General features: G+C 44.1%; 1 protein-coding gene across 1 annotated transcript in view; it reads right to left on the bottom strand.

The window, feature by feature from the left end:
• The window catches only part of Frzb (frizzled related protein), a 32,080-nt gene extending 17,338 nt beyond the window's left edge, over window positions 1–14,742 (bottom strand). Inside the window, exons 1-2 of the mRNA XM_051166697.1 lie at window positions 13,925–14,742; window positions 6,314–6,361 (exon numbers count right to left, since the gene is read on the bottom strand). Of these exons, the coding sequence (XP_051022654.1) occupies window positions 6,314–6,361; window positions 13,925–14,402 (526 nt within the window). The 5' untranslated portion in view covers window positions 14,403–14,742. The remainder of the gene's footprint in view (window positions 1–6,313; window positions 6,362–13,924) is intronic.
• Window positions 14,743–15,212: the final 470 nt, after the last annotated feature.

Below are 15,212 nucleotides of genomic sequence, written 5' to 3'. Positions count from 1 at the left end.
GAAATACTTAAATAAATTGCTTTCTACAAGGTTTTTGGCTCTAAAAGTTATTCAAAATCTCTAAAATATGAGTCAATGCAACTTTGTTTTCTCTTTAACTGTTTTGTGATGTCCTTAAAGTCAAAGAACCAAGGGACAAGATGAGCTCCACTGCCGTGTCAGTGTCGTGTCTGCCCAATGCTGAGCACAGAAAAGAGGGAGAAGGACAGAGAGATGCCAGTCTGTAGGCTGCTTTACCTCATGCTCTTGGCACACGGCGGGGCGGGGAGAAATGAGCTTCAGCTACATTTTTGAAGATGCGGGGCTGAATGAACGAAAACCAACTCTTGACACTCTCCTACTGGGAACCAAGGGAGGAGATGATGCCGCATTATTCAAGGTGGAAATTTTTTTAAATTAAAAGGTTGTTTTTGTTGTTAAATACATCATATTTGAAATATAAATAGGATAGATGGATAGATAGATGACAGATAGATATAGATAGATGATACATAGATGACAAAGATAGATAGATAGAAAGAAAGAAAGAAAGAAAGAAAGAAAGAAAGAAAATAGAAATATGCTGTTCTTCCTGGGAAGGTGAGTAGAACCACAGTCAAAGATGTGACTGGGGACCCCTGTAGGCTGATGGATTCTGAGGCAAAGAAACTGAAGGAGAGAGAGGAGGGGGCTCCATGCATGAGATCCCTGGGAGGAGCCTGTGCTTGGGGGAATGAAGAACTAGGACAGTCGTGCTAACAGTTCAAGGAAGAGAACACGAAGGAACGAGAACTGGTTTGATGTGGCGGTTCCAGTCTACAGTGGTGGGTTGCAGGAAGACCCGGGATTGTAAACAAAATACAGTCACACAAAGTGCTATCTGGCCATGCTAACTTCCCCCAGTTGTGTCTAGTTAATTCAGCCTCTGTAAGTCAGCAAGCTTTTGCAGAGAGGAGAGCAGTGGCCAGCGCAACCTGATATTCATATTGCGAATGGCCCCTGAAGCCATCCGGCCAGGCACATACAGTACATTAGAATTTGTCCACCATTGTCTGGTGGGGAGGGTGGCGTGGTTCAGGATGTGGGTTTTTTATGTAAATGCTCATAAATTGTTTTTCATCACACATGCAAAACTAGAATTATTTTTGTTTTATTTCCGAAGACCAACACAGCGGCCTGGGGCTGTAGCTTAGTTGTTAGAGCATGCGCTATTGTGTATGAAAACCTGGCATCCTCTCCAGCAATGCTTCAAACCCAGTGTGGTGGTCAGTCCCAGGGCTTTGGGGTGAGGCAGGAGGATCACGCTCATCTTCAGCTGCACAAGGAGCTCAAGGACAGCCTGGGTTACACAAACCCGACTTAGAAACCAAAGCAAAATTACACCAAAAGGCAAGTGAACAAAAACCCTGCCCTTTCACTGAAGGAATTAGAAATGCCTCTTAATTTTCTGTGTTGACTTGACAATGTGACTCAGTGGAACAGAACCAAACTGTTTCCCCGAATCCCATGCTGTGTAATACAGCGCATCTATTTCTTTCGTGATAGTAGATTTACGACAGTAAAATACACTCACAAATTGGAAGCTGTTCATAGTCATTACGTCCAAAAGAGAGGAGAGAGAGAAAAAAAAAGTTAAGTGTTAAGGCAACAAATAAGGTAATTGGAGGGAAGGAATGTCTTCCCCAAATTCCAGACACAAACAGCTTGACATTTTAGAAAGGGGTCAGGATGGGAGTTGTAATGGTTTTGTGCCTTCCTCGTTTCCTGTTTTACCGTGAGCCTTTCTCCAAAGAATAAAATTCTTAGTGTGAACAAACTACATGTACTTTTGAAACATGCGACATGTCAATGTGTTTACACACACCACACCACACACACACACACACACACACACACACACACACACACTACACACAGAATGAACTCTCGCTTCCCTGTTCTTTTCCTTGCCCACATTAACACCAGAGGAACAGGAAAGCATTTTGAAAAAGGGAACAGAAAACTGTTCCAGGATTACTGCACCCACGCTGTGTAGTTGGTTGGTTGCTTGGTTGTTGTTGGTCAGGGGTGTGTGTTTGCTTGTTAGGGGTTTTGTTTTGTTTTGTTTTGTTTTTGAGGCAGGGTTTCTCCGTGTAGCCCTGGCTCTGCTGGAACTCACTCTGTAGACCAGGCTGGCCTTGACCTCAGAGACCCGCCAGATGCTGAAGTTAAAGGCAGGCACCCCACACCCTGCTCCTATGGATTTGTGTTTGTATAGTATCTGTGTTATTGACGTCTTCGCTCATTGACACATGGAAATTCTAGGCACAACTTCCACACAAATTGCGCGCGCGCGCGCACACACACACACACACACACACACGGCAAGAAATTGTGACTGACCAATTTTTGCATTACTGAACAAGTAAGCCTTTTAGTTTGTTTCAGCAATAGGAGTGGCCCTCAGAGTAGCATAGATACCAGCAATGTCTGACCACTTTCATGTGACAGAAAACGTTCCTCATCGGATCACCAGAACTTAAAACAGTCTAAATAAGCATCCAGAACGAGCACCTTCTGAAGAGCAAGACGTAGGTGGCCATGGGACAGCTGCATCCCAGCTGCTGTTGCGAAGCGAAGACTACTTTGTCCTGGACTCTGCTGTGGGAGTGGGTGGGGTGCTCTCCAGCACCTCTTCCTGTCTCAGGATGGCGTGAGGGGTTGGGAGTTGATGTGAGGCTTTGGGAAATCATGATGCAGTGGCAGCGCCTTTGGCTCTGCCATGGCCACTGAAGCGAGCACACGATGATGCTAATCAGACAATGGCTGCCTGCTCCGCCCACACTCTCCCATCCCCCTCCACCCTTGCATTATACTAAAATGAAGTTTTCATTTTCAGAAGTTCTAAATGATTTTAAATCAGTTACTTCTGCATAACGTAAAGGTTTATTAGGGTTACCTTTGATAGACGGCACCTCAGGTCAAATACTAGCCAACCTGATGGCAGTACGCTATGCTTGTGGCCAGTCCAGTAAAAATGTGTATATCAGACCTACTCGTGAGTTAACAAATGTTTCCTTTTCCCTTACAAAGTACCTTACAAAATATAACATACTGACCAAAGTCAGTGAAAATTAAAAAAAAAAAAAAGTAAAAAAACTATGAAGAGTTTAGATAGACACAGTAACAAATAAGAAACAACCAGAATACTCAGTAGCATTAGGGAGAATTATGCCTGTTATGTTTAATGGTGGACAGTATTCACAATGAAATGAAAATTACTGTGTTCATAACAAAGAGCAAGGAGCACCACTATGCGTACATAGCAGCTGGAGGGCTGATATACAAAATTCAAGAGCAAGCAATATTAACCGGCAGTGTTGGAGTGCTGAGCAGAAGGCTATGTAGAAAAGTAAAAGCAGCAGTGATATGGAGGCTTCTAGAGCCCTGCTAACATTAAGTATCATGGAGTGTGGTCTTAACAAGACAATGGTTACAGAAGTGCACCAACTTATCTGGTTTTTTTTTTTTTTTTTTTTTTGCACTTTATTAAAACGTTTATTATGTGATAAGATGGAATAATTAGACCCAGTCTTTCTCTCTCACTGAACAAAACCTGAGTGGAATGTGTAAAGCAGCTACTTAGGAATGCTCAAACATAAGCAGCAGGAAGATTACGACCTATCACACCACGTATCACATGACCCATCACATGACCCATCACACCACCCATCACACCACCCATCACATGACCCATCACACCACCCATCACACCACCCATCACACCATCCATCACACCACCCATCACATGACCCATCACATGACCCATCACATGACCCATCACACCACCCATCACACGACCCATCACATGACCCATCACACCACTCATCACACCACCCATCACACCACCATCACATGACCCATCACACCATCCATCACACCACCCATCACATGACCCATCACACCATCCATCACACCACCCATCACACCACCCATCACACCACCCATCACATGACCCATCACACTATAGCAGGTCCATCAAGTTTCTCTGTCTAACACCTGCCCATCTGCCTCCATATAGCCTGCAACCATGAAGAGGGCACTGTAGATCTGGATCCAAATGTGGAGAGTTTTTTAAACTACTCCTGTCTCTTTGCAACCCACCCTAGAGCAGTAACAGTGTTAGCTGTGTCAAGTAAAAGCCTAAACCCGTGATGGAGGAGACCCTGGCTCCCTGATTAGGGGACCAGTGGTGCTAAGAGATCAAGCAGATCCCGGTGGCTGCTGCTGCTGTTTGTTGTTTGTTTGTTTGTTGTTCATATTCACCCACTTCTTGGCCCCAGATGCAGGAGCAATCAGAAGAAATTAATTTCAGGGTGGGAAAAGGACAGTCCTAGCTTTGCTTCAAGGATCCAAACGGGATTCTCCAGGGAACTGAGAAGTATTGGGGGGTATCACGGAGAAAGTAGAGCTTGGGAAATAACCTTACATCGGTGGTTACAAACAGCAGCATTAACCCCTGGCTACGTGTGATTTTGACTAAACAGTGTTCTGCATACTGAAAATTTAACTATGGATTATACATCAACTTGATAGCATACCTGGATCTAAAAGATACTGCATGCTGATGAGAATATAGAAGGCCTATTTTTATATTATTATTATTACTATTACTATTATTATTATTATTATTATTATTATTTGTTTATTTATTTATTTTGGTTTTTCAAGACAGGATTTCTCTGTGTATCCTTGGCTGTCCTAGACTTATTTTGTAGATCAAGCTGGCCTCAAACTCACAGAGATCCACCTGCCTCTGCCTCTGCCTCTGCCTCCCTGAGTGCTAGGATTACCGTCTTGCACCAACACTCCCAGCTAGGCCTATAATTCTTGTATGTTGGCAGTATAAAACTGAATAGTCACATTTGCCTTTCTGTTTTGCCTTGATACCAGGTCTCATGTAGCCCAGGCTGGCCTCAAACTTCTGATGCTTTTGCCTCCAACTCTTGAGTGCTAGGACTATACGCATGTACTAGCATGTGGTGATGACGACTGAAGTTGGGGCGTCATATGTGCCATGCAAGCACGCTACACCCTAGCCATCAACAGTTATTTTTAAGACAGTTTTGCATTTTTAATCAACTTAAATAAATACTTACCCTATGACCAGCCACCCTATCCTTGGATATTTACTCTTGAGAAATGACCATTAATAGTCATACAAAAATATACAAGTGCTTATAGCAGCTCTCTTTATATATGCCCCAAACTAAAACAACATAAATAGTATTCAAGTTATGAAGAGATAAATAAATGGCATACACCCATGTAATAAGGTATTCCTTGTGGTGGTTTGAGTGAAAATGGCCCTCATAGGGCCTGGCACTGTTAGGAAGTATGGCTTTGTTGGAGTAGGTGTGACCTTGCTGGAGAAAGTGTGTCACTGGAGCAGGCTTTGAGGTCTCAGATGCTCCAGCCACCCCCATATGGCAATTTCTTCCTACTGCCTTTGGATTAAAATTTAGAACTCTCAGCTCCTTCTCCAGCACCATGTCTGCCTGCACGCTGCCGTGCTTCCCGCCATGATGATCATGGACTCAACCTCTGAACTGTACGCCAGCCCCAGTGAAATATTTTTCTTTATAAGAATTGCTGTGGTCATGATATCTCTTCCCAGCAATAAAACCCTAGCTAAGACATTCCTCAACAGAAGAGACAGATTGTTAATCCAGGCAATAATTTCAGTGAGCCTTACCGGCATCATTCCAAGTAAAAATAATGCTATGCTCTACCAATGAAGGTGCATCTCAAGATTCTGTCTGACAATCCTCAAAAGACATTATAGAGCTAGAAAACAGTCAGCACTTAAAAGCAGGTGGAACTTGTAATTATAATAGAATGTACCATGAAGGAATGGGGGATGTGATAGAATTATTCTGTATCCTGAACTATGGTTATATGAATCTATACATTCATTAGCATTTTTTGTAAGCCAAGAGGTCAATTTTAATATAGTAACATAAAGATAAAGTCAGCACAGATAAGGAAATACTTTTCATGTATACTTTTAAAACGACACAAGTATTGGCAAATAAGACTTAAGTATTAAGACCATATCAAAAGCTGAGCATGGTGGAACACACCTGTAATCCTGGCACTTGGGGAAGCAGAGGCAGGCAAATCTCTGTGAGTTCAAGGCCGGCCAGCCTGGTCCACAAAGCAAGTCCAGGACAGCCAATGCTACACAGAGAAACCCTGTCTCAAAAACAAAGAAACAAAAAAACTACACCCCCAAAAGTCCATACCAAAGATTACTTGTCCCACGAGTGAAAGCCAGGAGCAGCAATGTACTCACCACTGGTGGCCTCTCTGCAGTGCCCAGTACTAGAATCCATAGGAAAATCTGGTAGGTGACAGAACAGGGAAAGAATGATAACAGAGTTATTACTTCAGGAACTCACCTATAAAATGTAATTCTGTGACAGTCCGGCCTGGGTGGGAGTCAAGTGTCTGCAGGAAATGGTCCCTCATTAGTGCTGTGAGGTAGCTCCTCCACTGGGGATTTACCAAGAACGAGGTCATTTCCTGGATGTGACTGGAAGCTGCTCTCATGAACCCTTGTCAACAACATGCTCTTGAATTTCACAGATGCTGTAAACAAGTGCTCTATCCCAGCAGAACCCACGTGAATATTAGACACTGACCCAACATGTGTGACTTTGTGACAGATAAAACCAAACGCACCTTGCTGATGAATGGCTGTGCCATACATACTCTACCATCATAGAGTCTATGGGAAATCCAGAAAGAACTCCGTGCCCTTTGTTAACTGCAGACTAAATAGTTCAGCAGAAAGGAAGCCTACCGCTTGTAGATTGCTCAAGCCAGTACAATTAATAGATGTGGCAACAATTAGGATTCACCATGGGTTCTCTTCACGATGCTGTAATCCCAGAAGACAGTCATGATAACGGCCTTCTGTGCTCTCATTAGGAGGGCAGCCTCTAACGAGCCGCCGAGCACCCCCGGCAGAGTGCCATGCTGAGAGACACAGTAACTAACTGTGGGTTCTTGCTGACACTCAACTCACACTTTCACACAAAAGTTGTGCACCTAATGCTAAATGAGCTCAGTGCCTCTGCTTAGCCCAACAAACTAGCATAGCATCCGTTCTCTATCCTTATTCATATAAAACACAAATGGGGAAGGGGTTGAGGTGTTATGTACTGAACCCAGGGCTTTGTGCATGCTAAACATAGGCTCTACCAACTGATCTACACGTGGAGCTGTCAGCTAACATTGAAAAAAAAAAAAAAGCTGTATCAAGAGAAAGATAGAGGCCTCCAAATAGATTTAAATAAATAAATAAATACTAGTTCTGGAAGCATTTGACTCAGCTTGGACATAAACCATTAACTTGATGCCCTTTATCCTATTCAGACTTTATTCATGATGTTTCCAAGTTTTAAAGCAAAATGCCAATGTTCCTATTCCTGAAGAATAATGAGATCAATGCATATGGTTTATATAAAATAATTTCCCTATAGACAAATAAATTATATCAGTCCACATTTAAAGCATTTAGAATGTAAAGTTTATATTAAGTAGAAAAAAATAAAGTTTCTTGGGGAAAAAGAAACTCTTTTGAAACAGTTGAGCCAAGGAAAATGTTTTCCTTATTTCATATTCTTTTTGCCAGAGATGTTTCTACACTTTTTAGAATGCTAGAATTTGATGTTAGAATTATTAGAAGACAATCAGAGTTTTCTGATCATTTTTTTTTTCAGATAGTTCAAATTTGAAATTCTACCATCAAAATTATCCTGAATTGAAATGGTAGATATTGTGTGGTTGCTAGACTTATGTGCCAGGGGTATCCAGTAAAGTCACAGAGATTCCTGGAAGAGACTGTATGAGAACAGTGCTGCAAAGGGCCTCGGGTGCAGAAGCCAGCATTCCTTATGGGACCAAAATGTCCTCAGGCATGGCCTGAGCAGCAATATAGGAGCAAGCAAAGGAAAATCTAAGGAGGGAGGGAGAGGAGAGTGAGTATAAAGGACAGACAGAGACAAAGAAGTTAAGCTATAGACACACATTTCAGAAAACTCATCTTGCCAGAAGATGGAAAAGGAATACTGCATGTAAAAGAGCCAGCAGTTGGTGTACTATCAAAATCCTTCTGGGGTGTGGTGAGCCCAAAGAGAAGGGGACAGAGGGGGGTACGGCGGGGGGAATCTAATCCTGAATAGAGTAGCAGTGCTTGACACCTGCTGAACACCAGGGAGAAGAAAATGGACGGGATCAAGGCAGAGTCCTAAGCCTACACAGCTACAGCATAAAGCACACTAGCGAAGACGAAGTGGGGAGGGCAGGGGAGCAGGAGCTCTGGGGCTTCCTTGACTTAGATGAACACGGGATGGGCATTCTCCCCATCTCAGCAACACAGCAGAACAACCATCCCTCATCTCCTGGGAGCCACTGGCCCAGGGGCCCTTTTATTCTCTTAAGCCATGGGTCAATACAATGAAAATACTTTGCCCCTTTAACTTTAACCTAACGAACAAAAGAAGGAATCTTCAAACAGATCACAATCTTTTTTTTTTTTTTTTTTTTTTTTTTTTTTTTTTTTTTGTCTTAGTAGGAGAAGATGGGCAATATAGAAAGAACAGACTCCGTTCTGGACCCTTGTTTTCTAACACACTGAATTAACTTGGTGAGTCTCTATGTACCTTGCTGGTCTTTGCCTGTAAAATGGGAGTAGCAGTGCTTACCATGTAGCTGTTATGAGAACTCACATGCACAACTCATATGGCAACGCCCAGGACACAGTATGTGTTGTCAGCTTGTATTCTGTCATCGCTAAGGACTCTTGTCCTGAGACAGCAGGTCTTCTCCTCCCGCTGTGGTCACTGTTACACCTGCACTCTATGCTTTACCAATTACCAACCATTCACTCCCCTTGTTACACACCAATGCTGGCCAAAGCCAGTGTCAAGTGACTTGCTGAAAATATCAAATGAATGACATAACCAACTAAGGGCTTGCATCGCTGAAACTGTGATTGTCTCTAAATATACACGCTGAAGCTAGTGTTCTGTTATTCAGAATCATATGTCTCCATAGTGGCTCGCCAGTCTTCTCTAAACACCCAGCAAGAAGACGAAGGCCAAAGACAATGTGGTCAATCTTGCTCTTCAAAGTTTAGTAAAAAGAAGACAAAAGGTGACTGATTAAAATGATAATTTGAAGACAAGCTAAGATTTCGCTAGTACTCACAATTGGCCCATCTCTAAATAAAATTAATAACAGATTCTCTCCCCAAGCCAGGCAGCCTTAGGATCCTTAGTGTGTTTTTCTCTCTAGTCTTAACTCAATCTTTCACTTCTCCTTTCCATCCCATGTTCTTGTTCACGTCCTTCCTTCTTGGCATTGGCCCCCCCCCCAAATATTGGTAGGCCAGGGTTAATACTAAAGAAAAGGCTAGTTGTTCCTTGAAGAGATGGTTAGAGGTGGCAGAACTCTGCCAGGCCAGAGGCTGCATACCTAATATACTGTGCAAGGGCTGAGGGGAGGACAGTGATAGCAACTGGGAGCCAACAGTAACTGAGGGCAACTGCAAGGCCCGTGGCACTGCAAGCTGTAGGTATTCTAGAAACAGCTGTGAAATAATACCCTAGCATTTGTCCTACACATTCAATATTTTAAAATAAATAAAAATTGAAAAAAATTTTGTTATAAAAAAAAAAAAAAAGGAAATCCCAGTTGTTCAATTTAACCAGTGAAGACTCAGGAACCAGATGCTAGGGTGAAAAACTTACTAGGTCAGAGAAGCAGAGAAGGCACCCAGCTGACCTTCCTACTCCACCAATATCCCAAAAGCCTTTGTCTTTCTCCACGCTGTCTTAAAAACCCTTCAAACTGAAAATCCCTCCTCTCTCCATCATGTGTCTCTCTATCCATCCCCTGGACTTCCTGTCACTCTCTATGGTTTTTGCCCATGTTCACTTCTTTCAACTGGTTGCTTTCTTGCCTCTTGACCTAAGATTAACTTTATTTAATCCTATTTACAGAAACTTCTTGGATTAAAGGTGTGTGCTAGGGCTAAGACACACCACAAGTAGAAACAGATTTTTCCAATACACAGTCTTGAGGTTCACAGTGTGACCAAACATCCTGCAACAAAAAAATACTATTTCTTCCCTTTGATGAACCAGTGGGTTTAATTAGGATTAGTTACAGGAGTATTGAGTGACAGGGTTATTTACAGTAGGATGAGCACTTACCAGTGGCCATACTGCAGAAGAAAATGCCTCTTCCTTCACTGCAATCACAACCTGCCTACAGATACTCAAGGAAGGGTGGAGCCCCCAGGCCAACCTCCACCCTTCACCCCCACCCCTACCCTCAACCACTGTTAACTGCTCATAGAGAGGCAGAGGCTTTCAAGTCTCTTCCCCAATAAACTATTTCTAGTTAACAGACATCAGCCAAACTCACTCTTTTCCCCCTATTATTCCCATAGGACTTTTACTCCTAAGACTGAGTTCTATCTTGATTTGCATAAAATGAGATATTAGCTTTCTATATTCAGGAGGAACTAAGCCTGCTTCTCCAATTATCTCCCAGTTGTCAATCTTGACGTGAGAAGGCTGTGCGTACTGCATTCAAAATCAAAGGCAAAAGAAAAGTTAATCCACTTGCTATAATAGCAATAAAAACAGGAAAATAGTACCAGCAATTTGTCCAGTGATCACTCTGCACCAGGTTCAAGACTCAATGGTTCACATACCATCCTAATTTTCACCATGCCCTTAAGGTGCAGACATATTTGCTTTTACTTACAGGTGAGAATTGAAGAGTTTATATCATTCCCCTAAGGCCTGGGTTGGCATGAGCCCAAATAGAGGTTCAGTACCGAAGATTTGCCTCAATGTCTCAAATCACCAGCAAAACGGCCAAATTGAGCTGAGCTCTCCACCAGTAGTGCTCAGAGCCACTCTCTATAGTAAACGTGAAATACACACGAAATTTAACATGAAATTATTAATGATGATCAATGTGTCACATGCTCTTTATTAAAAAAATGTTCACTAGTATTTTAGAAGTAAAAATAAGCTTGGAGCATCAAGCCAGGCATCGTGGCTCACGCCTTTAATCCCAGCACTCGGGAGGCAGAGGCAGGCGGATCTATGAGTCTGAGGCCAGCCTGGTCTACAAGGTGAGTCCAGGACAGCCAAAGCTACACAAGAAACCCTGTCTCAAAAAACCAACCCCCCCCCAAAAAAAGTTTGGAGCATCAGTCTGTTTCGTTGCTCTGTTAAACGCCCTAAGTTCATTTGTTGAGTCACAATATGTTAGGTGTAAACAGATAACCGTGAATGGTATAAATGAACTAAAATCCTCTTGATACAGGTATGGGAAGGGTTGCACTACTCTTTAAAGAGCGTTCTCATTTTAATATCTGGTTAAATAGGATCTAGTCCTAAGACACAGGAATTCTGCTTCTACCTAAAAGGTGGTGGTGGTGGGGAACCCCTCTGTTTTGTAAAATATTACATCCCATTAAAAGAAAGAATGAATTAATTAAAATGGTGATATGTGGCAGGCGGTTTATTTTAACTTTATGTATGTGGGTGTTTTCCCTGCAGGCATGTCTGGGCCACATGTATGCAGTGCCCATGGAGTTTGAGTGGAGACTCAGCGCCTGGTTCTGCATACTAAGCTCATGTATTTGTGCACCATTTGTGTGCAATGCTTACGGAGACCAGAAGAGGGCATCAAATCGCCCAGAACATAGTTAACGGACTCGTTAAAGTCCCATGTGTGCTAGGCATCCAAGCCAGGTGCTCTAGAAAGCAGTGGGTGCTCTTGACAACTGAACCGTCTCTCCAGCTTCATGTAGCCATATTAAGTCATTCTGGCTGTCTAACTTTCAACAAATGGAGGGAGTGAGTAATTTTCAACAGACTGGAAGGCCTGCATGTCCCTTTCCAACCTCATCCTTAGCTCAGTCTGGAAACTGAGGAGTAGCAACATCCTGACCACCCTCTGCCCTTGGGTGCTTTTCTTCCAAGGCTGCAGCCAGAACAACAAACACTAGGGAACGTTAGACCAATTCAGCAAACGTATCCGCTGCACTGACACAGTGTCTCTATGCATGTCCTACTTGAGTGCTTCTGTGACACAATTGTGCGACCTTTGGTCCATGGTAATAGGTAACTCGGGGACACTTAATGAAACTGCTTCCCATCCTCACTGACTACGAGAACCCTTAGCCTTGCCAAACCTCACTCATTCCAGGTCCTTCCCTACGGTTAGGCCTAGCAGCAGTTTGCCTTCTAAGGGAAGCAAGCATTTCAGAGTGACGTACACTGTCCTAGGGCTTGGCCAGAGAAGACTGCTAGCCTTTAACTGGCTTTAACAGTGTCCGTCAAGCCAGGATAGCAACCACACTGAGCTCTAAGAGCGGCTGCAGAGCCTGGGACTTTAGTCAGTGCAAGGGCTGAAGTATTCTCTTCTACCCAAAAATAAGAAGAAGGCATTTCTTTCAGATTACCTTATAAAGCTAGCTCCTAATCCTTAATTGACCTTCGGAAGACAGTACCTATGTTCACAGTGATAAGGTAAGTAAAATGATATCAGAAAGATGTGAGGTCTTTTTGTCCAGTCTTGGTTTTCAACTATTTGGACGTTTCCCCTCTCACCTTCTTAGTTAGTGAACATAATTTTTCTGAATCAGCCCTATACTAGCTCATTGATTAACTACAGACTGAGGACATGAGCCTCGTCTGAGCAAGCTGAGAGACAGAAATAAACAAACAGAGATGATACAACCAAGTGAAAGCCATCTCAGAACAGTTGGTCCTGGGAGGCTCGGAGATAGGACCACTGGTTTGTTTTTGCTTTATCTTTAAAGAGCTTGAAGGGTAAAGTCTGAGGCTTGGGTTAATCAGTTGGGAAATGGTGAGTTTTCTGAACTGGATTGAATAGGAGGTAGCGGGGGAGGTCTTAAAATTATGAATGTCACAATTAGACCAAACATTTGTGAGAAAACAAACTGCGCTTAAACCCATTAAACACAGAACTATAATCAAGTTTTACAGTGGGAAAAGTGTGAGTGTGTGGGTAGTGTGTACACGCATAGTATGGGTGGGATGGGGGGGGGTTAAAGTAAAGTTATGTAAGGCCATGAAGATAACACGCTCAAAATATAACTCTACTTGCCCACATGCCATTTATAAAATGACTTGAAGGCACGTGGGCATGTGAAAAGTGCCTGTTACTTCAGTTCCCTGGCTGAAGGGAGCCACGGACATTAATCGAAAGGCATAGTAATACTTCATAGCTGTTTCAGACTGGAATGGCATTGCCATTGATTTTGTTGAAAGCGGGAAAGGGAGGGGGGACTTGTTGAAAGGAGATGGTAATTGATGAAATCGGGTTTTGAGGAAACACATGTCACTAATAGATGTCTGTGTTAGAAAAAAATTTACTGAAATTATTTTGAGCATTTTTAATGATTAGGAGGATTTCTGTTTTGTTGGTTTTTTTTTTTTTTCTTTCTTTCTCACATCTCCATAACAGTTTTAAGCAGTGAAAACACTAAAGATAAAGCAGCCAGATGATTAAGATTACAAAAGAGTATTCAACCAAGAAACAAAAAAGTGTAGGGACTTGAGTTTAACGCAGTTAATTCCCGTATGCGAACAGAGAAGTGAAGGGCAGGAGAACTTAGAAGGTTCACTGTGAGGAGTAGGGAACGGGACCAAATGGGCGGATCAGATCACCTGTTGCAAGAGATGGAGTTTGTTTGGGAGAATGATAAAATGAACTTTGTGCTATGTTTCTAAGGAGAAGAATGGGACTCAATAAAGGAGTGGTTAAGGGAAAGGTTAAGCGATTTGAGGAGCAAAGAGCGAACTAGAGGATAAAGACAAATAGCTAAGTCCTCTGAGGTCGGACTCACCGGCTCCATCCGCGGTGACTATGGCCTCGGGAGAGATGCACACGCCACGGTCGTACACCGGCAGCTCATCGCAGACCAAGCTCTCTGGCCACGAGTGCCGGTACTTGTTGAGGATGGGCTCGCACCCCTCTCTGGCGCGCTCACACACGGATTTGCAGGGCTTGATGGGCTCGTGCTGGAAGTCGATGGTGCAGATTGGTGCGTACATGGCGCAGAGGAAGAAGAGAAGATCGGGGCTGCAGTGGGTGTCCAGCAGACCTTCGAACTGTTCGATGGCCAGGATGGCGTTCGCCTGAGTGCTGTGGTGCAGGTGGTTGGGCATCTTGGTCATATTCCAAGGCAGGGACTTGCACAGGGGGATGCGGACAGGCTCACAGGCTGCTGCCTGGGCTCCGGGCACCTGGAGCAGGCAGAGCACAGCCAGGACTGGCAGCCCGGCCCATAGCAACAGCATTCGTTCCTGGCCTCTGCAGAGCATGGTCCTGGCAAGATGGGTTAGGGCGGGGGACGCGAGAGGCGCGTTCGGTGGTCTCCTGTGCTCCCGAGGCGAGCACAACGACCTGGGAGCTGTCCCTCGGGACAATCAGTTCGCTTGGACTCAAGTCCTCCCGGTCCAGTCCACGAGCTTGGCGGAGCCCGGGTGCTTAGCTGCGCTGGCTGCTCTTCCCAAGCGTCTAAGCCTCTGGGCGAGGCAGCATCTATTTATTCCTCGCGCTCTGGCAGAGGCATTAGCCTTCGCACATCCATCAATGAGAGGGTAGAAGAGGAAGCAAGAGAGAAATAAAAACAAAAGTCGAATTCAGTTGAGGGACTCAGAGTTCTGGGATGTTACCAAAAAAAAAAAAAAAAAGTTGGAAGAAGGGATGAATTCTTCAAAGTGAGATGGATGGGGGACCCGGAGGGAGGAGATTTGGTTGAGGTGGGGGTGGGGGCTAATGGGAGCGGAGGTAGGAGTTTGCCAAGTCCTGCGGGGTCAAAAAGATCTTGCGAGTCGCCAGAGGAAGCTCTAGGGAGGTCAGCTCCTTGGCTCGCAGCTGCGCCTTCCTACCTCAGCTGACAAGAGCTCCGCCCCGCGGTCCCCTGCCCTCCGGCTCCTCCTTCCGGGAAAGCAGTGAATTTTTAGGGGCCTGGAGCGTGGGTGAGACCCTGCCAAGCAGTGAATATGCTGTTACCTCAGGAGCTGCGCACCTTTCCCACTCTACTCTGGGCTCTCCTTCCAGAGAAAGACCCTTGGTCCCCACCGGAGAACCTGTGTCAATGTACCCAGAGTAGTACCCTTGATTCCGCC

Source organism: Acomys russatus, chromosome 24 (genome assembly GCF_903995435.1).
Source record: "Acomys russatus chromosome 24, mAcoRus1.1, whole genome shotgun sequence".
Lineage (NCBI taxonomy): Eukaryota > Metazoa > Chordata > Mammalia > Rodentia > Muridae > Acomys > Acomys russatus.
Note: the sequence above shows the minus strand (reverse complement) of the source record. Positions and strands in the feature narration are given on the sequence as shown.